Source organism: Pantherophis guttatus, chromosome 1 (genome assembly GCF_059756535.1).
Source record: "Pantherophis guttatus breed Tessera chromosome 1, ASM5975653v1, whole genome shotgun sequence".
Classification (NCBI taxonomy): domain Eukaryota; kingdom Metazoa; phylum Chordata; class Lepidosauria; order Squamata; family Colubridae; genus Pantherophis; species Pantherophis guttatus.
Window position 1 is genome coordinate 17,671,369 of NC_142063.1, and position 26,698 is coordinate 17,698,066.

General features: G+C 44.6%; 1 protein-coding gene across 1 annotated transcript in view; it reads left to right on the forward strand.

Annotated features, from left to right (window-relative positions):
- The window catches only part of MYO1F (myosin IF), an 85,383-nt gene extending 60,832 nt beyond the window's left edge, over positions 1 to 24,551 (forward strand). Inside the window, exons 16-28 of the mRNA XM_034437755.3 lie at positions 682 to 763; positions 1,297 to 1,403; positions 2,440 to 2,538; positions 4,904 to 5,048; positions 6,890 to 7,004; positions 9,099 to 9,268; positions 10,749 to 10,894; positions 11,415 to 11,561; positions 14,499 to 14,647; positions 16,907 to 16,993; positions 19,419 to 19,632; positions 21,595 to 21,764; positions 24,115 to 24,551. Of these exons, the coding sequence (XP_034293646.2) occupies positions 682 to 763; positions 1,297 to 1,403; positions 2,440 to 2,538; positions 4,904 to 5,048; positions 6,890 to 7,004; positions 9,099 to 9,268; positions 10,749 to 10,894; positions 11,415 to 11,561; positions 14,499 to 14,647; positions 16,907 to 16,993; positions 19,419 to 19,632; positions 21,595 to 21,764; positions 24,115 to 24,191 (1,708 nt within the window). The 3' untranslated portion in view covers positions 24,192 to 24,551. The remainder of the gene's footprint in view (positions 1 to 681; positions 764 to 1,296; positions 1,404 to 2,439; positions 2,539 to 4,903; positions 5,049 to 6,889; positions 7,005 to 9,098; positions 9,269 to 10,748; positions 10,895 to 11,414; positions 11,562 to 14,498; positions 14,648 to 16,906; positions 16,994 to 19,418; positions 19,633 to 21,594; positions 21,765 to 24,114) is intronic.
- The last annotated feature ends 2,147 nt before the right edge of the window (positions 24,552 to 26,698 follow it).

Genomic DNA, 26,698 nt, shown 5'->3' on the forward strand with positions numbered 1-26,698 from the left:
ATTGGATCGGCCTCCCGACTCTCAGCAGATTTGCTCTCAGCTGTTTTGCGCAGGGCTCTGCTGCTTGCTGCAAAGAGGTAAATTGCTGGAGCAGATTTTTTTTCCTTGTGCTAATCAAGCTATGCTGAAAACGAAAACGAAAGTAAAGCAGGCTGTTTGCTGTTTGCTGCAAGGAGGCAAAATTGCCCAGAGGCAGAGAGAGATTTCTTTTTCTTCTTTTCCTCACCAAAAAAGGTAGGTGCGTCTTATACTCTGAAAAATACGGTAACTTTGTTGCTTATCACTATTGTTGTATGTACATTGAGAGCTTACGCACCGGAAACAAATTCCTTGTGTGTCTAATCACACTTGGCCAATAAAAAATTCGGTATTCTATTCTATTCTATTCTATTCTATTCTATTCTATTCTATTCTATTCTATTCTATTCCATTCTATTCCATTCTATTCTATTCCATTCCATTCCATTCCATTCCATTCCATTCCATTCCATCCCATCCATAGTAGACTAACTTATTCAGAGTCAGTCCCGCATATAATGCAGGGGAGAATTTATCTCTTTGTGCCCCTTAGATACAGGGGAATACCACCTCAAATACAATCACAGTCTGCATCAGTGGTTTGTTTTTACATGTCTATTTCCAAAATTCTAATTCTTTCTTACTTTCTTTCCCCTTTCTTAGTGCTTTCATCCGGATGCTTTTCCCAGAAAAACTTGATGCAGACAAAAAAGGACGTCCCACTACAGCTGGATCCAAAATTAAGGTACATTTCCATTGGATTAGAGCTATTTTAAAAAAAAATTGTTCCCCATCAACTGATGCTAGGAAGCAATTAAGGGCAATAAAAGCAATCTCTGTGGTTTGTCAATGAACAGGTCTAGTGGTTAAAGCATTAGGCTAGGAACTGGGAGACTGTGAGGTCTAGTCCTGCCTTAGATATGAAAGCCAGCTGGGTGATTTTGGGCCAATCACTCCTCCTTAATCTAACCTACTTTGCAGAGTTGTTGTTGTGGGGAAATTAGGAGTATGTTAGCTGCCTTGGTAATTGATAAAAACAAAAAGGCAGGATAAAAACAAGTATGTAAATAAATAAAGTAATAGACAGGAATCCTAATACAACCATTACATCTCAAGGCAATAGCAGTTCTCAAGAAAATTTCAAACTTCAGTGAGAAGATTTGACAAGGAGAATTCTGGAAGGCCCTTTGTTCTTTGGAAAGTACTTTATTTTTGGTGATCTGAAACAAAATGTGGTGGAACAGATTGGGTAACACCAAGGATCTTGACTCTCCCCAGAAACAAGCCAATGATCTTGTGAAAACACTGATGAAGTGTACACCCCATTACATCCGTTGCATTAAGCCCAACGAGACGAAGAGATCACGAGACTGGGAAGAGAGTAGGTAAGAGCGAAGGAGTGCGCAAATCTCCATATCAAAACCACAAACCAAAAGCAAAACTTAATCTTAAAATGCATTTAAGATATTAATCGATCCTGTGACAGGTAGTCCTTGACTTATGACCACAACTGAGACCAGCATTTCTGATGCTGAGAAACATCGTTAAGTGAACCACACCTGATTTTGCACAACTTTTTTTGCCACAGGTGTTAAGCAAAACACTACAGTTGTCAAGTAAATCGTGCAATCGTTCCTTAAGCGAATCGGTCTTCCCCCATTGACTTTGCTCGTCAGAAACCAGATGGGAAGGTCACAAATGGCGGTCACATGACCCCAGGATGCGGCACTCGTAAATTCATTAGCGTTGCTCAGCACCCAAATTTTGATCACGTGACCATAGGGATACTGCGATGGTCATAACGGTGAGGGCAGTGGTGAAATGTAAAATTTGTTACTACCAGTTCTGTGGGCGTGGCTTGGTGGGAGGGTAATGTGACTGAGTGGGCGTGGCCAACTTTTTTTTTTTTTTAACTTTTAAAACCATTTTTTCTACAATTTCTTCGGCCGAAGAGGTTGTAAAAAAAATGCTTTTAAAAGGCTCTGACGATCCAAGCTGAGTTGCCTGATCATCAGAGGCTTTTGTTTCGTTTTAAAAGCATTTTTTCAGCCGAAGAAAAAATGCTTTTAAAAGTAAAAAAAAAAGCCTCTGATGATCACACGGCTCAGCTGGGCATGGCGGGGGGGCAGGGATTTTTGCTACCGGTTCTCCAAACCACCTGCCACCATCGCTACCGGATCGGGCGATCCAGTCCGAACCGGGAGCATTTCACCCCTGGGTGAGGATCAATTGTTCATCAGTTTTTTTCAGTGCTATTGTAACTTTGAACAGTTGCTAAACAAATGGTTGTAAGTTGAAGATTACCTGTACTTGCTAATTGTCCTGGCCTCTCCCATTTCTAAGACGTCTTCCCTCATTAGCAGTTTTCATAAAATTAATGTCCTTGACATCCCCCTGCTATGTTACACATACATCTTGCAGGGTGAAGCACCAAGTGGAATACCTGGGACTGAAGGAGAATATCCGAGTCCGCCGAGCTGGATTTGCATATCGCAGAATCTTTCATAAATTCCTGCAAAGGTAAGACGTTAGATTGTTGTTATCAGACAGACAGACAGACAGACAGACAGACATATGAAAGATAGATGATAGATAGATAGATAGATAGATAGATAGATAGATAGATAGATAGACAGACAGATAGATAGATGATAGATAGATGATAGATAGATGATAGATAGATAGATAGATAGATAGACAGACAGATAGATAGATGATAGATAGATGATAGATAGATGATAGATAGATAGATAGATAGATAGATAGATAGATAGATAGATAGATGATAGATAGATAGATTGATAGATGATAGATAGATGATAGATAGATAGATAGATAGATAGATAGATAGATAGATGATAGATAGATAGATTGATAGATGATAGATAGATGATAGATAGATAGATAGATAGATAGATAGATAGATAGATAGATGATAGATAGATAGATTGATAGATGATAGATAGATGATAGATAGATAGATAGATAGATAGATAGATAGATAGATAGATAGATGATAGATAGATAGATTGATAGATGATAGATAGATGATAGATAGATAGATAGATAGATAGATAGATAGATAGATAGATGAGAGAGAGAGAGAGAGAGAGAGAGAGGAGAGAGAAAGAGAGGGAGAGGGACAATAGATGATATTATGAATAGATAGGCCAGGCTAAGTAGGCTAGAGATGAGATTCCAATAACTAAAGGGCTGCTACAAAGAAGACAGGGTCAGCTTATTCTCCAAAGCAACATATTGCAGTAATCCACTTAGGAGGTGATCAAAGTATGAGTGACCATGATTAGTGCCTTCTGCTTTAAGAAGTGACTGGCACACAGGATGAAGTTGGGATGAAGAAGGATGAAGTTGGGCAGAAGTGATCCTGCCCACAGCTGCCACCTGCTCCTTCAACAGGAGCTGTGAGTCTAGGAGGACCCCTAAATTATGCACCAGTTTTGTCTGGAATAGCACAACCCTATCCAGAACTAAAGGGGGAAAATAACTGGATGCAGGAGGCCAGTGGTGAAATTCAAAAATTTTTTACTACCGGTTCTGTGGGCGTGGCTTGGTGGGAATGATGTGGCTTGGTGGGCATGGCAGGGGAAGGATACTGCAAAATCTGCATGCCCACCCCACTCCAGGTGAAGGATACTGCAAAATCCCCATTCCCTCCCCACTTCTGGGGGAAGGATATTGCAAAATCTCCATTCCCATCCCACTTCAGGGCCAGCCAGAGGTGGTATTTGCTGGTTCTCCGAACTACTCAAAATTTCCACTACCGGTTCTCCAGAACCTGTTAGAACCTGCTGGATTTCACCCCTGCAGGAGGCCCTAAAACCAAGAGTTATTCAGTCTTACTATGATTGAGCTAATCCCTGTAGGGTAGAATGTGTGGATAGTCAACCTTTTGGCCAGGTTTAGATGGGAGGAAAAAGGGACTAATTCATCAATTCAAATTCTTCAACTCTCCAGGATCTTCTAAGTCATTCCCATCTTCCCTCCAGATAATGATTGTTGTGAATGGCAGGAATGGATTATGGAACTTTGACTTTGGTCAATGGCCAAGAATGGATGATGGAGCATTGACTTGTCAATGGCCAGGAATTGAGGTTTCCACTAGTTCTGACATTCTTAAATCCTTGAGTTGGGGGAAAACAAGAGAAGAAAACTAGATTATTTTCTGAAAGAGAGGAAGTGGAATGGAGTATAAAAGGAACAGCATTTTTCCAGCATCATATCTGCACTCATCCCACACACTAAATGGACTCTCCTGACCCTGAAGAAAACAGGTTACATTTATAGTCATGGACTCCTTGAATGTTAGCATCACTTTCAGGTTATTATCTGAGCATATGCATCAGGGGTGAAATGTAAAATTTGTTAGTACCGGTTCTGTGGGCATGGCTTGGGGGGGTTAATGTGACTGGGTGGGCGTGGCCAACTTTTTTTTTTTTTAACTTTTCAAAGCATTTTTTCTAATGCTTTGAAAAGCCTCTGCCGATCATGCAACTCAGCTGGGATCGTCAGAGACTTTTCAAAGCGTTTTTTTTTACCACCTCTTCGGCCAAGAGGTTGCAGAAAAAAATGCTTTAAAAAGCCTCTGACGATCCCAGATGAGCCGCGCGATCATCAGAGGCTTTTTTTTTTTACTTTTAAAAGCATTTTTTCGTTGGAAGAGGTTGTAGAAAAAATGCTTTTAAAAGTAAAAAAAAAAAAAAGCCTCTGATGATCGTGCGGCTCAGCTGGGCATGGTGGGGGGGGGGGCGCAGGGATCTTTCCTACCGGTTCTCCGAACCACCCACCGCCATCGCTACCGGATCGGATGATCCGGTCTGAACCGGGAGCATTTCACCCCTGATATACATGTGCTTCCTTTCTTAAGGTATGCCATCCTGACCTCAGAAACTTGGCCAAGGTGGCGAGGAGAGGAACGCCAAGGAGTCCAGCACTTGTTGAGGTCCGTCAACATGGATGTGGATCAGTACCAGATGGGCCGCACAAAGATTTTCGTCAAGAATCCAGAGTCGGTAAGCGAGGCAACCTTAGCTCTTTTGAAAAACGGAGTCCTTTTCTATTGTTGATTTCATGTAAAAAATATAATCTATAAACTGAATTACAAGGTTGAGGGTAAGGAAGGAAACCTTGATGGATATATGCAAGGTTCATTACTAAAGTGACAAGGGGAAAAGCATAAGTACCGATAAAAGGAGAATATTTGTATTCAGGGTTGTTGAATACAGGTAGTCCTCAACTTACGACCACAATTGAGCCCAAAATTTCTGTTGCTAAGTGAGACTGTTGTTAAATGAATTTTGCCCCATTTTACGACCTTTCTTGCCACAGTTGTTAAGCGAATCACTGGAGTCATTACGTTAGTAACACGGCTGTTAAGAGAGTCTGGCTTCCCCATTGACTTTGCTTGTCAGAAGAACGCAAAAGGGGGGGGTCACATGACCCCAGGACACTGCAACCGTCATAAATATGAACCGGCTGCCAAGGATTTTAAATTTTGATCATGTGACCATGGGGATGCTGCAACAGTCAGAAGTGTGATAAACGGTCATAAGTCGTTTTTTCAGTGACGTTGTAACTTCGAACGATCACTAAATGAACTATTTTAAGTCAAGGACTATCTGCATCTGTAGCTCAGCACGGATGATGTTACCTAGTTTAGGTAATAAAATGTATGCAATAGAACAATAGCAATAGCACTTAGACTTATATACCGCTTTACAGTGCTTTATAGCCCTCTTTAAGCGGTTTACAGAGTCAGCATATTGCCCCCAACAATTGGGGTCAATATGCGTGGTAGGTCCTCATTTTACCCACCTCAGAAGGATGGAAGGCTGAGTCAACCTTCAGCCTGGTGAGATTTGAACTGCCAATTTTTTTATTTTTATTTTTTTATTTGATTTATATGCCGCCCTTCTCCGGAGACTCAGAGCGGCTTACAATGCGCTAAGCAATAGCCTTCATCCTTTTGTATATTTATACAAAGTCAGCTTATTGCCCCCACAACTGGGTCCTCAATTTACCTACCTTAGAAAGGATGGAAGGCTGAGTCAACCTTGAGCCTGGTGAGATTCAAACCTGCAGTAATTGCAGGCAGCTGGTGTTAATAACAGGGTGCTTTAGACCACTGTACTACCAAGGCTCTTGCAGGCAGCCGGCAGGCAACAGAAGTATTTTATTTATTTATTTATTGGTTCAATTTATATGCCGCCCTTCTCCGGAGACTCAGGGAGGCTTACAATGCGTTAAGCAATAGCCTTCATACTTTTATATATACCTGCTTAGTAGGGCTTTCGGCCCCCCCCCAAGCGGTGTTCTTTTTTATACAAAGTCAGCTTATTGCCCCCACAATCCGGGTCCTCATTTTACCTACCTCGGAAGGATGGAAGGCTGAGTCAACCTTGAGCCTGGTGAGATTTGAACTTGCAGTAATTGCAGGCAGCTGGTGTTACTTAACAGCACTTTAGTCTGCTGCACCACCAAGGCTCTACCACCACCAAGTAGCCTGCAGTATTGCACCCTAACCACTGCGTCACTGTGGCTCATATCAACCAAGCTCAGAGAGCACCAAGGACCCCTCATATTTTCAGTCCACAACAGGCAAATAATATTTGGAAAGGGTCACCTCTCTAATTCAGATATGAAGGGACAGGATAGCACAATCCAGGTTGCAAGATTCTGTTATCATAGCTATTTCAATAAAAGTAGTTTTAGCCTTCCTGTGGAGTCGTGTTCTTGGTCTAGCTTTCCTGATAGGGCTGATAGGAGTTTTTAAAAAGCATAAATGCTAGTTTTTTCCCCCCTTCTCTTCCTCCTGCCTTCCTTTGATTTTTCCCCCCTCTCTTTTTGCTGCCAGCTCTTCCTCCTAGAGGAGATGCGGGAACGAAAGTTTGATGGGTACGCCCGGATCATCCAGAAAGCGTGGCGCCGTCACATCGCCATCAGAAAGTATGAGCAGATGCGAGAAGAAGGTAGGAGGGGGTCCTAGTTCTCAGGACATGATGGTACCCCACTAGTTGAGGCCACACCTGGAATACTGTGTCCAGTTCTGATCACCATATTACAAAAAAGATGCTGAATCTCTAGAAAGGGTGCAGAGCAGTGGTGTTTTGCCCCCGGTTCGGACCGGTTCGCTAGAACCGGTAGTAAAACCGGTGGGAGGCTCCGCCTACCGATCCCGACATCATCAGGAAGCTTCTGCGCATGCATAGAAGTGCACGCATGTGCATGGCCCCGTTGCAAATTGGTAGTAAAGGTAAGTAGAACCCATCCAGGGGCAGAGAAGAGCAACAAAGATGATTAGGGGGACTGGAGGCTAAATAGTATGATGAACAATTGAGGGAGTTAGGTACGTCTAGCTAGCCTATGGAAGAGAAGGATTAGGGCAGGGGTCTCCAATCTTGGCAACCTTAAAACTTGTGGATTTCAACTCCCAGAATTCCTCAGCCAGCTTTGCAGAGTTGAAGTCTACAAGTCTTAAAGTTGCCAAGATTGGGGACCCCTGGATTAGGGGGACATGATAACTGTCTTCCAATAGTTGAGGGGCTGTCACAGAGAAGAGTGGTTTGACTTATTCTCTAAGGCACCAGAGAGCAGGACAAGAAGAAGTGAGTGGAAGCTTGAAAAATAGAGATCCCAACCTAGAAGTGAGGAGAGATTTTCAACAGTGTTCCTGTCAGGTTTCGATGTCGTCTCAAATAAATTGCATTTCCAAACGAATAATCTTTGGTGAAATCTTTCATTTATTAAGCACGACAATCTGTCCCCGATTATGTCGTAGCCAACACTGACTTCCTGACCCCAAACCTTCCCTTTCCGTTCCCCAATTCTCTGCATCTCATTGGCCATCTTCCAAATCACTCTCCCCATATCTACTACTTCAGCTCCCAGGAATGTCCCCACTCCCATCTCATCTCCTAGGGGATATTATCTTCAGGGAAAATAAGTAGGTGAAAAGTCAAGCGTCCTCTTGCCAGCTGCCCCCTCTTCTCCTCCTTATGTCAGCACTGGAACGAATGTAGTTTGGAGTGCTGACAGTTCCATCATTGGAGATTTTCAAAAATAGACTGGACACCCATTTGACAAGGATGGTATAAGAGAGGGGTGTCAAACTCAATTTCATTGACGGCCGCATCAGAGTTGTGTTTGACCTCAGGGGGGCGGGGAGGGGGCATGACCAGTTTGACGTCACTCATGTCGGGGATGCCTGTGGCGGCGCAAGCGCTGTGCCAGCAAAAATTGACTCCCGATCTCCGTTTTTGGCTGCGACGGCCTCCTGCAACCCTCTGCCAGTGAAAATGAAGATCGGGAAGGCCGCACATGGCCCTCCGAAATTCCATTTTCACTGGCAGGGGCATCCTGGGCCAGTCCTCTGCTGTTTCCAGGGCGGCCACATGGGCCAGATCTAAGCACCCCGGGGCTTCAGTTTGAGACCCTTGGTATAAGGTCTCTTGAGCAAGGGGTTGGACTAGAACAGAGGTACCCAACTCCCAGCCTGTGGACCGATACCAGTCCATGGCATGCCAGAAACCGAGCCAAAACCGGTCCGTGCAAACAAGCAAGGCCCGTGCGAACATGGGATGCAGGCAGCATACAAAACCACGCCCCCACCAGTCCATGGACAAACCTCTCTCCACAAAACCGGTCCCTGAGGCCCCAAAGGTTGGGGGCCACTGGATAGAAGACCTCCAAGTCCCTTCCAGCCAGGGTTCTACTTACCTTTACTACCGGTTCGCATGCGCAGATCACTTATGATGACGTCCAGGCCAGTAGGCTGAGCCTCCCGCCAGTTTTACTACCGGTTCTTGCGAACCGGTCCAAACCAGGGGCAACCCACCACTGCTTCCAGCCCTATGATTCTATCTTCTATATTGGATAGTAAGTGCAAGTGAGATTCAAATTGATTTATAACAAATATTTATTTACTTTTCACATCTTTGAATTGCACATCTCCCTCGTGTTAATAATCAATAGCATTATTATCAGTCGTACCCATCTCTACAGAAACACCCATGTCTACTGCACTTCACTATTTGCTCTTCCCCTGTTATCCCTTCTTCATGAAGCATCCGATATCCTGTACAACTTCAAAGAGAGACGACGAAACAGCATCAATCGGAATTTCGTGGGTGATTATCTGGGCATGGAAGATAAACCAGAACTGAGCCAGTTTTTGGGCAGAAGAGAGAGAATCGATTTTGCCGATTCAGTCACCAAGTACGACAGGCGGTTTAAGGTAAGATGGAGTTGATCTTCCACCACGAGGTGAAGAACCAAAAAATCTTTTTCCAAAACCTGGAAGAATTCTTGGCCTTTGTCAAGAGTTTCAAAATGTTGAAACAGCTTCACAAACATTTTTTATGGGTATGTGTCAGGGCTGCCCCCGATCAATTCCCTAGGAAAGAAAACTTCTCCATAGAGTCAGAGAAAAAGTACTTTTACTAGGAAAGAACTGATCGCAGCAAAAGCCCAGGCAAGAACTGAAGTAAACTCACGCAAAATGACAAATTGAAAATAACCCTAGAGCCCACCTCCCAGTAGCCAGGCAACCAGAGTCCAATCATCTGCCAGGAAGATGTTTTGGGAACATCTCCAGTCCAGGTGCACCAATCCTCCTTTGTGCATGCCTATCCCAGGACGGTTGGCCTTGAAGATGTTAAATAATCCATCGCTTCTCAGAAATTCATCTCACACCTCCTGCCCCTCCCAAATACGCATTATTCCCCCCTCCTGTTTCCATGGCTGCTGGCAGCAAGCTTGAAGGGAAGGGAAGACGGGCAGACTGACAGTATGGTTTACTCGAGTTCAAATGATTATTACCCTATTTCCCTGAAAATAAGACATCCCCTGATAATAAGCCCAATCGGGCTTTTGAGCGCATGCGCTAAAATAAGCCTCCCCCTGAAAATAACCCCCCCAAAAAAATATTTAAACACAGAGCTGGAAATCAGGTAAGATGGTAAGAAGAGCCCCATCTTGTTCCACACGCCCCAAAATAATAAGACCTCCCCGAAAATAAGGCCAAGCGCTTATTCGGGGTTCAAAAAAAATATAGGACAGGGTCTTATTTTAGGGGAAACACGGAATATTTTATGATTCTATCAGTACTGAAGGTTTTTTTTCTATACTGGTAGTTCTCAGCTTATGAGCGCAATTGAGCCTCAAATTTCCATTTAAGCAAGGCAGTTGTTAAGTGAGTTCTGCCCCATTTGATGACCTTTTTTGCCACAGTTGTTAAGTAAATCACTACAGTTATTAAGCGAATCATGCAGCCATTAAATGAACCTGGCTTCCCCCATTGACTTTGCTTGTCGGAAGCCAGAGGGGAAGGTTACAAATGGTGATCATATGACCCTGGGAACAGTGCAACATAAACGTCCAAAATTTTGATCATGACTGCAACCGTCACAAGTGCGAATTGACATCATAAGTCAATTTTTTTAGTGCCACTGGACTTCAAAGTGTCACTAAACAAATGGTTTTAAGTCAAGGACTACCTGTACTTTCCTTTTTCCTTCTTGTCTTACCTCCTAATTTTGCTTTTTCCTTGCTTTCCCTCTTTTTCCCTTGAAACTATTTTTTCTGGTTCTTTGTATTTTATATTTTTTCTGAAATTTGGTATTTTATATTTTTTCTGAAAAAAACAAACAACAAAGGAATTTTTTGAGCAGATTACCAGCTATAAGACTTTTGCCTCTTATTTTTCATCTGCACAGTCCATCAAGCGGGACTTAATCTTAACACCCAAACACCTGTATCTGATTGGCCGAGAGAAGGTGAAAAAGGGGCCTGAGAAAGGCCAGATCCGGGAGGTGCTGAAGAAGAAACTGGAGGTCCAAAGAGTCAACCGAGTGTCCCTCAGGTGAGCTGCGTTCCCATCCTGTAAAAGGCAGCAAGGCCACAACATCATGTGGCTTCTGTTAGAGAAACCCCATTCACTGTCCACTTGTGCCTTTACTCCTGAGTCGGCCCTTGTTCCTGAGCTGTTCCCTTCTCCTGGCAGCTCTCCGCATGCGCACACTGGGAACAGGCTTCAGCTGTTCTTCTGCTGCACTGATATCCGACTCCAAAGGCAGCTGATAACTGTCGGACAGCCCTGGCCCCATCTCTGCCTCCGATGCAGAGCGCTCATCAGAGCCTTCCCCAGACTCCAGGACTGGCCCATGTTCCTCCCCAACCTCATCATTGACTGAGTCTGCCATCAGCTCTGCTGGCCGGCCACAACAGCTGGTCCTTGCAAGCCAAACCACCCTGGCTGATGTCCCTCTTTGGCACGAGCATTATTTGGGATTCCCGGGGGCTCCGAGGCATCTGTCCTTCTTTCCAGAGAACTGACATCCCTTCCTTTTCCACCACCCACCTCCTGACTCTTTTCTCCCCAGCACGAAACAGGATGATTTCTTCATCCTGCACGAAGCCGAGGCAGATACACTCCTGGAATCCATCTTCAAGACAGAAGTCATTAGCTTGCTGTGCAAACGCTACGAAGAAGCCACCCGAGGAAAACTCCAGCTCCATTTCAGTGACACGTGAGCAGACCAAGAGGGTTGGCTTGGAAACCTCTTTTATTAGCCAAGGGCCACTCAGAGCAAAAGCAGCTCCTGCCTCGACAATGCGAAAGAATTTAAAACCTCCCTCAGCTTCTCAGTCATTGCCGTTTCCCACAGCAACCGTGAGCAGGAAGTGTGCTTGGTAGTTCCCCCCCTTTTTTTTTTCTCAAGGGGGGAAATCCAGCAGGTTCTGACAGATTCTGGAGAACCGGTAGCGGAAATTTTGAGTAGTTCGGAGAACCGGCAAATACCACCTCTGGCTGGCCCCAGAGTGGGGTGGGAATGGAGATTTTGCAGTATCCTTCCCCTGGAGTGGGGTGGGAATGGAGATTTTGCAGTATCCTTCCCCTGCCACGCCCACCAAGCCACGCCCACCAAGCCACGCCCACAGAACCGGTAGTAAAAAAATGTGAATTTCACCACTGCTTTTTCTGCCATTCTCTTAGCTACAGATTCATTGGTCTTCAGGTTCTGCTGAAAACTATAGTAATCTTAGCAACTGAGATTGGAAGTAAGAATAAGTGTCAGGCTCAAAACCAAGAATGGCATGTGGTTATTCTTCCAAGCCGAGCTCTTTATTATTTTTATACCTATAGAAAAAGTCTTGCCAGACGGCGGACTACACAACCTGCCTCTACAATTTACTCTGTGACTTATTAGGAAGCAGCTGTCTGCACCTTCTTTCTCTCACACAGATAGGTAATCATCAACTTACAACCATTTGTTCACTCAAAGTTGAAACGGCACTGAAAAAAAGAGACATATATGACCATTTTCCAGACTTACGCCTGTTGCAACAACCCCATGGTCATACATTCAAAATTTGAAGGCTTGGCAACTGGCATTTATTTATTTATTTATTTATTTAATTATTAACATTACAAACAACATATACAATACTTCACCCTGTGCTATACATAAGAAAGGAAGATTTGGTTCTTCGGATATATCCTCATGATCACCAAAATCCACGTTCTCGGGGAACAGGTACCGAAGCATCCAATTTTCCCAGCGCATAGTCCACGAATGGTTTCCAAATTTTCCAGAAAATATCTTCTTTATAGTCACCATTTCTAATTTTAATATCACATGTCATTTTATCGTTTAAAGCTAATTTCCAGATTTCACAATACCGTTCTTCTATTCTAAAATTCACATCTAATTTCCAATATCTGGCTATTATAATTCTACCCATTATAATCATAATTCTAATCAATTCTTTCTCATATTTTGGTGGTTCTATTTCCTTAATTATCAACAGTAATATAGTTTCTGGTCTCAATATTATTGCTTTCCCCATCATTTCAAATATCATTTCCTCCAATTGTTGCCAACTGGCATGTATTTATGAGGGTTGCAGTGTCCTGGGGGTTATGGGATCCCCTCTTGCAACTTTCTGGTCAGAGTTTGTTGCAAAAATCAAAGCCAGAAAGCACACACAGGTAAACTGATTCAGCAGGATTCATTAACTTCTTTATATACATAATAACACATGAAGTAATATATACAATACCAAGAGTGGTTCTTCAGTTTCAGATCAGTTCAGAGAGGCAGACTAGACTAGTTCAGACTTGTTTGCAGCTTCAGAGCTCAGAGCTTAAAGCTGCAGGGTTAAGCCACGCCCAGACTTCTTCAGTTTCTCTTTCTAAACAGTCCCCATTGGCTGACCTGTTACCATGTCTATCCAAAGTCCCCATTGGCTGACTTAGTTGCTATGCCTATTCATTGGCTGATCTATTCCAGCCTTTGAATATTCATACTCTGACATTTCTGACAAGCAAAGTCAATGGGGGAGCCAGATTCACTTAACAACCATGTTACTAATTTGACAACTGCAGTGATTCACTTAACAGTCCCGTAAAATGGGGCAAAACACACTTAACAACTGTCTTGTTTAACAGTAGAAATTTTGAAACAGTAGAAATTTCGCCCGATCCCGTAGCAATGGCGGTGGGTGGTTCGGAGAACTGGTAGCAAAAATCCCTGCGCCCCCCCCCCATGCCCAGCTAAGCCGCACGATCATCAGAGGCTTTTTTTTTTTAAGCATTTTTTCTACAACCTCTTCGGCTGAAAAAATGATTTTAAAAGTAAAAAAAAAGTCTCTGATGATCGTTCAGCTCAGCTGGGATCATCAGAGGCTTTTCAAAGCATTTTTTTCTGCAACCTCTTGGCCAAAGAGGTGATAAAAAAATGCTTTGAAAAGTCTCTGATGATCCCAGTTGAGTTGCCTGATAGGCAGGGGCTTGTCAAAGTATTAGAAAAAATGCTTTGAAAAGTAAAAAAAAAAAAAAGTTGGCCACGCCCACCCAGTCACATTACCCCCACACATACCAAGCCACGCCCACAGAACCGGTAGTAATAAATTTTACATTTCACCCCCACTTTACAGCCCTCTCTAAGCGGTTTACAGAATCAGCATATTTGTCCCCAACAATCTGGCTCCTCATTTTACCCACCTCGGAAGGATGGAAGGCTGAGTCAACCTTGAGCCTGGTGAGATTCGATCTGCCAAACTGCTGGCAGCCGGTGAACAGCAAAAGTAGCCTGCAGTACTGCACTCTAACCACTGCGCCACCATAGTTGGATTTATGGCTAACTCATGCATAAATTTGTGTAATCTCCTTTTAAAGCTTGTTTTTTTGGCCCCCGCCATCTTCAGTGACAGTGGCTCAATTCTGATTTGCGTAATCAAGTCATTCTTTTTTGCTGTCCTCGAAGCTCGTCCTGCCGATGGGCAAAATGGTGCTCTGGTCCATTTTGGCTCTCCTGGATGAAATCACCAAAGGCAGCTGAGTCAGCGCCCAAATATAGGATTAGAACTAGAATTTGAGGCTAGAGGTTGCCCCAACCCATTTTAAGACCACAGCAAACCTTAAGTGTTGTAATCTGGATTGTCTTTTTCTTTCTTCATTTCAGACTACAATTCCGTGTGAAGAAGGAAGGCTGGGGCGGAGGCGGTACCCGGACAGTGACTTTTATGAATGGCCCAGGCAACGTGGCTTTTCTCAAATCATCCGGCAAAAATCTTTGTGTCAGCATTGGGAGTGGGCTGCCTAAAAATTCCAGTAAGTGTCAGACATATGGGTCTTGTCTGAGAGGGGGCCAATTCAGAGGTTGAAGGAACCTGGTCAGCTGAATCTTTTCTGACACTCTTCCAGCATCAATAATGCCTTGGTTTGACTTCTCCTAGGACGGGGGTGTCAAACTTAAGGCTCGTGGGCCGGATCTGGCCCGTGGGGTGCTTAAATCTGGCCCACTGGGCCACCCTAGAAACAGTAAAGGACCAGCCCGCAGTGCCGCGGGGGGGGGGGGTGCACAGCCCTCCCAAGCTCCGTTTTCGCTGGCAGAAGGCTTGCAAAACAAACTCAAAACAAAACAAAAGGAGAAATGTTTCCCCTTTTGCATTTGAGCATGCAAAGGAAAGGAGAAAGGGAAAGAGGAAAGACAAAGAAAAAGAAGGAAAAATGGGAAGAGAGCAAGGAAGGAAAAATAAGGAAAGAGGGGAAGGAAGAAGGAGAATGAAGAGGGAGGGAAGGAAGGAAGGAAGGAAGGAAGGAAGGAAGGAAGGAAGGAAGGAAGGAAGGAAGGAAGGTGTCAGCACTCCAAACTACATTTGTTCCAGTACTGACATAAGGAGGAGAAGAGGGGGCAGCTGGCAAGAGGACGCTTGACTTTTCACCTACTTATTTTTCCTGAAGATAATATCCCCTAGGAGATGGGATGGGAGGGGGGACATTCCTGGGAGCTGAAGTAGTAGATATGGGGAGAGTGATTTGGAAGATGGCCAATGAGACGCAGAGAATTGGGGAACAGAAAGGAAGATTTGGGGTCAGGAAGTCAGTGTTGGCTACGATATAATCGGGGACAGATTGTCGTGCTTAATAAATGAAAGATTTAATCAAAGACTATTTGTTTGGAAATGCAATTTATTTTGAGACAACACTGAAACCTGACAGAAGGAAGGAAGGAAGGAAGGAAGGAAGGAAGGAAGGAAGGAAGGAAGGAAGGAAGGAAGAAGGAAGGAAGGAAGGAAGGAAGGAAGGAAGGAAGGAAGGAAGGAAGGAAGGAAGGAAGGAGATTATAATGAGAGGGAGGGAGGATCTCAGGGAAGTCCTGCCTTAGCACTTGGCCACCACAGGTGCCCCTCACATGAGTCCTGTGTCATGCCCACCATGGCCGCGTCCACCATGGCCACACACATCTAGCCACGCCTGCCCCCCCCCCGGCCTCCGAAGTCAAACACAACCCTGATGCGGCCCTCAACGAAAGAGAGTTTGACACCCGTCTCCTAGGAGAAGGTGAGGTGAGAGAGGCTGAGGTTTCAAAGGTGTGTTCCCACCTCAGAGGGAAGTTGCTTCTGGGGAAGAGTACAAATATTCAAACAATACAATTAAACCAACAATCCAGATAACTATTGTACACTAAATCCAGAAAAGTTGAAATTGTGTAATGAAGGGGAGTGTGTTCTCCTTGTTAGTTCTGTTGTGAGCAGAAATAATTGCAGATAGATGGTCTCATAAATAGTCTAGCGCCCTATGGTCATGTATGTCTTTAGAGGTACAGGTAGTCCACTCGTTTAACAACCATTCGAAGTTAATGACAGCTACAAAAAAGTGACAGTTACAAAAAAGTGACTTAATGATCAGTTTTTGTATTTACAACTGCAACATACCCAGGATCACATGGTCAAAATTTGTACACTTGGCTAACAACATGTTTTGATTACCGTTGCAGCGCCCTGCGGTCATGTGATCAACACTTGTGACCAACCTGGCATCCAGCTTCCAACAAACAAAGGCAATGGGGAATTGCCAGATTTACTTAACAATTGCAGGGCAGGGGTGGGTTCTACTTACCTTTACTACCAGTTTGCAATGGGAGTGCGCACGCTTCTGCGCATGCGCAGATCTCCCATGATGACGTCGTGGCAGTGGGCAGGGTCTCCCACCGGTTTTACTACCGGTTCTATAGAACCGGACAGAACCGGGAGCAACCCACCACTTTTGCAGGGATTCCCTTAACAACTGTGGCAGGAAAGATCACACAATTGAGTGTGACTCACTTAACCACCACTTTGCTCAGCCACAGAAATTCTGGTGCCAGTTGTGGCTGTAAGTCGGGGACTATCTGTATACGTAAAGTAGCTGAAAGTAACTTTTTTTTCAACTGTTGGCCTCAAATCACTGGTTGCCCATAGAGAAAGCTGTGCTTCTGCAGAGGCGGTATTTGTTTGGGCACTCAAAGCTTAGCAGCAGGTAAAAGATGCCATCAGAGAATGTCCACCTTCAACCCTTTCTTCCTTCATGTTTTTTCTCATCCTGTAGAGCCAACCAAGAAAGGAATCCAGCAAGGCAGAGGGCATCCTACCAAGCATCCACCAATGTCCCGAGCTGCTCCGCCAATTCCAAGAGGTAGGAAAACTGTGCTCAGCTTCCAAGACTATTGTGAGAGAGTTACAAAGGAGAGAAGGAGAACATTTAAGAACCTATCTGAGGAATGAATGGAAATGTGGTCTAGCCAGGAATGGAAAACCTGCAGCCAAACAAGCCTCTTTGCAGTGACCCCTGGAGTACCCGACGTGACCTCACTAATATGCAGAAACAAATCGCTGACTTAGGGTAGTAGGCTTCCTTTTTGTTGTTGTTGAAAATAAATAAATAAAAAAAGGTGTCTGAAGCTGTTGTCAAGTGCCAGGAAAATCAGGAGATCCAGACAGTTCAAATGGGTATATTTATTGCAAGCTTAAGCTCTCTACAAGAATCTGAACTACTAACGGCCAAGGGAAATTAGCGGGAGATAAGAGTGGAAGGAATTCAAGATGGGCTGGATTTATAGATCTCTTGTGGGCATGAAGGGACTCATGACCGATGACATGTTTGACTCCTCCCTCAGTCTCAGCCTGGTCATCTCCTACAGCTATTATTAAAGTAGGAAAACAAGCAAACAAGAAAACTCAGCCTGGTCATCTCCTACAGCTATTATTAAAGTAGGAAAACAAGCAAATAAACAAACTGAGTTATGCCAAGAACAAATAATAGAAGCTGAAACATCCAGCCCTGGTCTTCTTGTGATGTCATGGCTATGCTCTCAGCCCCTCTCAGAACTGGAAAAGTGATGGAGGTATACATACAATTGAATTTACTTTATTGGGGGAGCAGGTGTTTCACCCTTTATCCTAAACATTAGCAAACAGCTGGGCATAGAGGAATGCCGAGAGTATTGAGGAAGAAATACAAAATATGCTAGCAGAACCATCAAGAGATTTAGACAGTTGTCTTCAATTTACAACCAGCTGTTTGGCAACCGAAGTTATGATAGACTCCCCCTCAAAAGATACTTACAACCGGATGCTGATGTTCTGACAGCTGTCCCTCACAATCACATGACTGCAGTTCAGGTACTTGGCAACTGGCCAGCCAAGCACTGGCCTGCATTTATGCCTGTTTGCCCTGTGGTCGTATTACTGTGATTTACGATGTTTTTGCCAAAAACCACTATTTACTTCCACATTTTGGCAAAAAAAAATATTAATGACTGCAGATTCACTAAACTATAATAGTGATTTGCTTAAGAAGCACCACAAAAAAGGGTAAAATCTGTTGGAGATTTCCATTTTTCTCTCCGAATTCATAGTGACCTAACACTAACTCTAAGTGGATTTACAGCCAAATGGGATTTTTTTCCCCATGTGTTTTACCAGGAAACATAGATAAGGTGGGATTGAAAAATCAGCACCCTTCTAAGCATACCGACACACTACAAATTGGTTGGCGAATTTTGCTCTCTAAATTCATTGAAAGATAACCAGGAGTGGGCTTCAAAAATTTTAGCAAGGGGTTCTCTGCCCGGTTGCTGGGTGGGGGTGGCCATGGTGGGCGTGGCCTAGTCGGCCTCCTGCACTATAATGTGTGTGTGTGGGGGGTGTTTTTGCCTTCCCTGGGCTCCGGAGGCTTTCCTCGAGCCTCCGAGAGGGCAAAAACGGCCTCCCCAGGCTCCGGAGGCCCCCTGGAGGCCTTCCCAAACTTCCAGTAGGCCCGTTTTTCACCCTCCCCGAGCCTCCGTGTGCACCCTACACTTACCTGCATCCAAAATGGGCCGCGTGGGGAGTCCTGGGAGGGGCAGGGTGGGCGGGGCCAGCCAGGAGTGGGATTTGGGGGTTCTCCAAACTGCATAGAATCTTAGCTAGAGGTTCTCCCGAACCCCCAGCAGCCCACCTCTGAAGATAATCCTATCCCTAGGTATATTTGTTCCCCAAGGGGATTTTCTCATATATTTTACTAAGAAACATAGATAAGGCAGGCTCAAAAAGTCAGCATCCTCCTAACCATAATAAAGTGCTATAAATCCATTGGCAATGTCCATTTTGCTCTCCAAATTCATGGAGACCTAACTCTAACCCTAGGTGGATTTGGCCCCGGTATATGTATCACAGAGAAGCTTGCAGATTTTAAAATTGGCACCTTTAAAGATGTATGGACTTCAACTCCCAGAATTCTCTTCTTGGCTGGGGAATTCTGGAAATTGAAGTCCCCGTATCTTAAAGTTCCCAACTTTTGAGAAGCACTGATTTAGAGAGTTTAGCAGCTAAAATTCACCAGATATGGTGAACTATATATTTTCAAAATTTTAAGCCTGCATGGTCTCAGGCTCTCTCAGAATTTGAGAGACCTCTAAAACTTTTAAGAATTAACTCCCCTATAAAAGCACATTTCACACACAAAAAAAATCCCAGATCTCCTACAGAGTCTAAATGAGGAGCAAGGGAGCTTATCTGCCGAATAACTAGTATGTAAAAAGTGGATGGTTTAATAAGACTCCTGTCTGTACCACTTCTAGGAGGAAATCAATCAATTATCTGCAGGAATGGAGCCGCTCAACTTCCTTACAACACCAGGCAACAGGAGCACACCTACTACGCTCCCCAAAGGCCTGGATCAGGTCCCCCCGCCACGGCACTTCCGAAACAAAATATGGTACGGCGGCCAAAGGCCAGGGTACCCCAAGATCAAAACATGGAGTTCCTCAGTGTCCCCGACCAGGGCATGGCTGGGTATGTACTACTTTATTTTTTTAAAACCTAAAGATTTCCTCTGTCCAGTGGTGTCCGACTCTAAAGGGCGGCTGCTCATCTCCGTTTCCTCGGAATGGGACAACTCGCCACGGCCAACTCACGGTGCGACAGCTTGCTGCGAGACAATTTAACAATCGTATTCAATTATTTAAAGTAAATTTTAAAAAAAAATTTTAATTTTTGCCATTCGCATTTCATTCTGCCCCTCCTCTTGCATCCTTTCTTTAATGATTCTATTCCACTACTTCTTTGATATTAGTGTAATCCTTGTCCCGCAGGGAGTTGTCCTGTGGCAAGTTGGCCATGGCAAGTTGTCATGCAGCAAATTGGCCGTGGCAAGTTAGCCATGGTGAGTTGGCCATGGTGAGTTGTCCTGCAGCAAATTGGCTGTTGCAAGTTGGCCGTGGTAAGATGGCCATGGTTCAGTTGGTTGCAGCGAATTGTCATAGACCTCTGTTTCCTAGCCAAAGGAGCCAGCATTGTCCAAAGATGCTTCCGTGGTCATGTGGCAAGCATGACTGTATGCTGGGACACACAGAACACTGTTACCTTCCCACCGAAGTGCTACCAGTATTCTTGAATATCCTTATATTCAGAGGTGGGCTGCTGCCAGTTCGGACCAGTTCAGGCGAACCGGTAGTTCCAAACAGTGGCTGGGCCTGCATACCCGCCCTGGCGCTATCCCGTCCTATATAATCACCGTTTTTTCAATGCCACACGCACTCACGTTTTCGGTTCTGGGCGAACCGGTTCAATTCAAATCTTTATTGTCAGTGCACAATATATGTACAATGAGATTGCTTGAGCTCACTCAGTGTACCCCCCCACCAACACCATACAACTCACAGTGAAGACAGAAAACCCCTAATCCAATAAATCATATTAACAAAACGCCCAGTCCTATTGCACCAGTGTGAACATGTTACACATTGAGCCGGCCCTGCAGTCCATCATACTACGTAGTTATGATGTTATTTCTCATTCAGGAGTCTGACAGCCCACAGATAAAAACTGTTCTTCAACCTGTTTGTGCGGCTGGCTATACTTCTATATCTCCTTCCCGACGGTAGTAGGGTAAAGAAGTGATGACCAGGGTGAGAGTCATCCCTGAGAATTTTCCTTGTTACAGTATGTGACACCCACCTCTGCTTATATTGCTGCCTTACATTGTTTTATTATGTTGTTTTCTCGTACAGGTAGTCCTCAATTTACGACCACAATTAAGCCCAAAAATTTATGTTGTTTTGTGACATAAATTTGTTAAGTGAGTTTTGCCCCGTTTTAGGACTTTTCTCACCACATTTGTTAAGTGAATCACTGCAGTTCCTAAATTAGTAGCATGGTTGTTAAGTGAATCTGGCTTCCCCATTGACGTTGCTTGTCAGAAGGTCAAAAAAAGGGGATCCCATGATTCCGGGACACTGCAACCGTCATAAATTGACAAGCATCCGAATGTAAATCATGTAACCATGTGGATGCTCCAAAGGTCATAAGTGTGAAAAATTATCATAAGTCACTTTTTTCAGTGCGGTTGTAACTTCAAATGGTCATTAAGTGAACTGTTGTAAGACAAGGACTATCTTGGGGGGAAAAACCCTTAAAATACTAATAGAATGTAGCTCAGGGTTGAACTAGGGAATAATTGGTGCTCTCTGTGCTTGGGTGTTTGCTTGCAGATGTTTCATTATCCAATTAGATAATAGCATTAGTGTATTGATGATGTTAGCTAGTCAGGTGATGAAACGTTTGCAAGCAAACAACCAAGCTCAGAGAGCATCAAGGACTCCCAAAAGCCTTAAAATAGTCACACTGGTGTGGTTGTTGTATCTGAACTCCAAAATATTTGTGATCCAACCTTGCTGGTCTGAGACAGAGCAATACACGAACTAAGCTTGGATGAGATGTTGGGTAACTTGTTCACTTTTCTCTCCAATGTATCAGGACACAAAGGAAAAGAAGCATTAGCCAAAGGCCACCTCCTGCTGCAGGAAGACCCAAACCACAACCCAAGATTTCGGGACCGCGTTGTCGGGCTTTGTACCGGTATCTTAGCCAAGATGTGGACGAACTGAGTTTCAATGTGGGCGATGTCATAGATCTCTTGATGGAAGGTAAGGGGACTTCGCTCTGGTCCAGTTGTCGTATCTAACCAATCGTTTTTTGTGAGCAGGGGAATGGAAATCCCCACACTTGCGGCTGGGAAATATCATAAGTGGGAATCCAGGACTAAACATGCTTTTAAGCTTAAAATGAGAATGGTTAGTATTTGCAAAGTTATTGGGGCACGATGGCTCAGCGGTTAAAGATGCTCAATTTGTCAGCTGGAAATCAGATAGCCCGGGTTCAAGACCCAAGCACCACGAGACGGGGTGAGCTCCAGGGGTGAAATGTAAAATTTGTTTTTTTTTTTAACTTTTCAAAGCATTTTTTCTAATGCTTTGAAAAGCCTCTGCCGATCAGGCAACTCAGCTGGGATCGTCAGAGAAGCTTTTTTAAAAATGCCTCTCTGCCATCAGGCAACTCAGCTTGGATCGTCAGAGACTTTTCAAAGCATTTTTTTTACCACCTCTTCGGCCAAGAAGTTGCAGAAAAAAATGCTTTGAAAAGCCTCTGACTATCCCAGCTGAGCCGCGCGATCATCAGAGGCTTTTTTTTTTTTACTTTTAAAAGCATTTTTTCGTCGGAAGAGGTTGTAGAAAAAATGCTTTTAAAAGTAAAAAAAGAAAAAGCCTCTGATGATCCTGCAGCTCAGCTGGGCATGGTGGGAGGGGGGCAGGGATTTTTGCTACGGGTTCTCCGAACCACCCGCTGCCATCGCTACCGGATCAGGCAATCCGGTCTGAACCGGAAGCATTTCACCCCTGGTGAGCTCCCATTACTTGCCTCAGCTCCTGCCAACCTACCAGTTTAAAAGCATGCAAATGCAAGTAGATAAATAGGTACCATTTGAGTGCAGAGTGCTCTGTGCACATGGGCGTATAGCCATGCTGGCCACATGACCACAGAAGTTTCTACGGACAACACTGGTTCTCCCTAGGCTTAGAAACAGAGATGAACACCGCCCCACAGAATCAGACACAACTGGACAGGGGGAACTTTACCTTTTATTTGCAAAGTTAGTGGGGTGAATATGTCTGCATAGATTTGTGGAGGGGTAAAAATTGTGCAGAGGCACAACATTCTTTTGTGGGATTTATCTGTCTAGGTTACATACAGTAATTTGCCTGCACATGTACACAAGCATTGATAGAAACATTTTAACTACAGGTAGTTCTTGATTTACAATCACAATTGAGACCAAAATTTATGTTGTTAAGCAACACATTTATGTTAAATGAGTTGTAGTCCATTTTATGAAAAAAAAATTGCCACAGATATTAAGCAAATCACTGCAGTTATTAAGCGAACCCCATGGTTGCTAAGCGAATCCAATTCCCCCATTGACTTTGCTTGTCAAGAAGCCAGTTGGGAAGGTTGCAGATGGTGATCACATGATTTCAGGCTGCTCCAACTATTGTAAATGCAGGTAGTCCCCGATTTACAACAGTTCATTTAGTGACTGTTCGAAGTAACAACGGCACTGAAAAAAGGGACTTACGATCGTTTTTCACACTTTATCGCCATTGCATCATCCACATGGTCACATTATTTACATTCGGATGCTTGACAACTGGTTCTTATTTTATGACGGTCGCAGTGTCCCAGGTCATGTGATCCCCTTTTGCAACCTTCTGACAAGCAAAGTCAGTGGGGAAGCCAGATTCACTTAACAACCATCTTTAACAACTGCAGAGATTCACTTAACAAATGTGACAAGAAAAGACGTAAAATGGGCCAAAAACTCACTTAACAAATTTCTCACTTGGCAACATAAATTTTGGGCTCAATTGTGGTCATAGGTCGAGGACGGCTATACATGCCCGGTTGCTAAGCCACCAAATTTTGAGCATGTGACCCTGGGGATTGCTCCATTAGTTGTGAATGCGTATAAGTATGTATAAATCACTTTTTTCAGTTCCATTGTAACTTTGAATGGTCACTAAATGAACGGTTGTAAGTCGAGGGCTACCTGTATAAAAGTTTCCTCCAAAAATCTGAAAGTCATAGCTCGAGAGATTTTTAAAGAACAGGACATTTCTTTTCAAGATCGCAAGTCTTCCACAGATGCTCAACTTCAAGAAATAGCAATAGCATTTAAGACTTATATACCACTTCACAGTGCTTTTACAGCCTCTCTAAGTGGTTTACAGAGTCAGCCTCTTGCCCCCAACAATCTGGATCCTCATTTTAGCCACCTCGGAAGGATGGAAGGCTGAGTCAACCTTGAGCCTGGTGAGATTCGAATTGCCAAACTGCAGGCAGCCAGCAGTCAGCAGAAGTAGCCTGCAGTACTGCACTCTAACCACTGTGCCACCGTGGCTCTTCTACTCTAAATGTAGCTTTTTGTTGTCGATTTTACAGATCGCTCTGGATGGTGGAAGGGTCGTCTCCATGGCCGAGAAGGACTTTTCCCTGGGAATTACGTAGAGAAGATCTGAACAGAAATAGCAATTTGAAAAGATAGGAATGGGTAAATTACCCATTTCACGGAGGCAAGTCTGGCTAAGCCCAAAGAAACTCTTATCTGGCTATCTCTCAATGGCTTTTTTCAAAACAGCAACCTTGTTGTTTAAGAACCTCAGGGAAGAGAGTAGGCCTAGTACCTTTCTTGACTTGTATGATCTTTTAAGGTGCTCAGATGCTATTTAAGAAAAGCGTTGAGGATGTAGAAATATTTTAAATAACCAACCGAGGAGAACAGAACGCATGGGGGAGGTATTGCTTGCTGTGTCTGGACAGCTGATGCAATCTTGTTGGGGGCATTACAGATAATTAAAATACCAAATTTTAAAACACAAGGATTCCACCTGTCTTCTTTGGTTTCTCAATATGGCACTTATTAAACATTAGAGCTTTGCTTATTACGATGGCTGATAAAGTCAGCTTTATGAAGGGGCATCCAGATGAATTGAATAATTTGGCATACTGTTGCTGATAGGAGAGGTATTAAACTGAAGCAATTCTATTAAATGCCTTTCTTCGTTTCCATTATTTCATCCCATAAGCTTAATACCCTACCTTTTCCCCCCCAAAAAAGTTGCCACCTGGGAGAATAAATTCAATAGGTATGTATAGCTATGTAAGGGATTTGTAGCCCATATTTCTTAAAGTGGCAGACATGCAGAAGCATCTCACCTAATCTTAGTCCCACAGTGAGCTAAAAGGAACGGACGGTCCCAGAATATTGAACTTGAGGTCTTCCAGGCCCAAGTAAAAAGTATCACCCCCCACCCCCCCATTTTAACGGCAACCAATACTTAACTCAGGAAAGAAACCTGTTTGCAAAAAGAAAAAAACTTACTGAAATCAATAACTTGAAGGAATACAAAATAGCCCTATGAATGCCAGTCATACCTCATTCCACTTCAGAGATGCATCAAAACTTTTTAATTGATTTCAACTTGCCGTCCATTGGTGATTTCAATTTGCCGTCCATTGGTGAAATGTCTGAGACGGCTCGGGAGTTCATGGCTTCCATGACGGCCATGGACCTGACCCAGCTAGTTCATGGCCCCACCCACAGAGGGGGTCACACTCTGGACTTGATTTTTGTCTCTGGCCAGTGGTTGAGTGGTCTTGTTATAGGGGATATAGACATGGAACTCTTGTCATGGTCAGATCACTCACTCCTTCACCTGGACCTTCGAACCGCTATACCCCGCCACAGGGAGGCAGAGCCAATAAGATGGGTCCGCCCCAGGCGCCTGATGGATCCTGATAGGTTCCAGATGGAGCTTGGGCCACTTCCTGAGGATCTGGCACATGACTCGGCCGAGGACCTGGTGGCTGCCTGGGATCGGGCGGCTGATGGGGCCTTGGATCGAGTCGTGCCTCTGCGGCCTCTGACCCGGTACCGATCCCTCGTGGCTCCTTGGTTTACCGAGGAGCTGAGGGAGATGAAGCGCCGGAAAAGACGCCTGGAGAGCGGTTGGAGGCCCAGTCTCGCTGAATCTGACCGAACACTGGTAAGGTCGCATATCAAGACCAACCTAGTGGCGATAAAAGCGGCAAAGTTTAATTACTTTTCCGCTCTTATTGCGTCATCAGAGAATCGTACGGCTGCCCTGTTCAGGGTGACCCGCTCCCTGCTCCATCCGGGAGTGCGGGAGGACCCCCTGGAAGGCAGGGCTGAGGATTTCGGACAATACCTGTATGACAAAATCGCTCAGATCCAGGGGGATTTGGACTCTGACTGGGTAGATTCAGGCAGGGTGACGAGGAACAGTCTTGAGAATGTTATCTGGGAAGAGTTTGACTATGTGACTCCGGATGACATGGACAGGATTTTGGGGAGACTCAGTGCGGCCACATGTTTACTGGACCCGTGTCCCTCCTGGTTAGTACTGGCTTCCCGGGAGGTTACACGAGGCTGGCTCCAGGGAATTATTAACGCTTCGTTGAGTGAGGGTCACTTCCCCACTGCCTTGAAGGAGGCGGTGGTGAGGCCTCTCCTCAAGAAGCCCTCCCTGGACCCGGCAGTATTGGCCAACTACCGTGTTGAGAGTGTGGTTGCGTGACAGTTTCCACAATTCCTGGAGGAAACGTCTTATCTAGATCCGTTCCAGTCAGGTTTCAGGCCTGGGCACAGCACGGAAACGGCATTGGTAGATGATCTCTGGAGGGCTTGGGACAGGGGTTGCTCCTCTGTTCTAGCCCTGTTAGACCTCTCAGCGGCTTTTGATACCATCGACCATGGTATCATGCTGTACCGGTTGGAAGAGTTGGGGATGGGGGGCACCGTGTTACGGTGGTTTTCCTCCTTTCTCTCTGACCAGTCGCAGTTTGTGTTGGCAGGGGGGCAGAGGTCGACCTCGAGGCCTCTCATTTGTGGAGTGCCTCAGGGGCCGGTCCTCTCGCCCCTTTTGTTCAACATTTATGTGAAGCCGCTGGGTGAGATCATCCGTGGCTTTGGGGTGAAGTACCACCAGTACGCTGATGACACCCA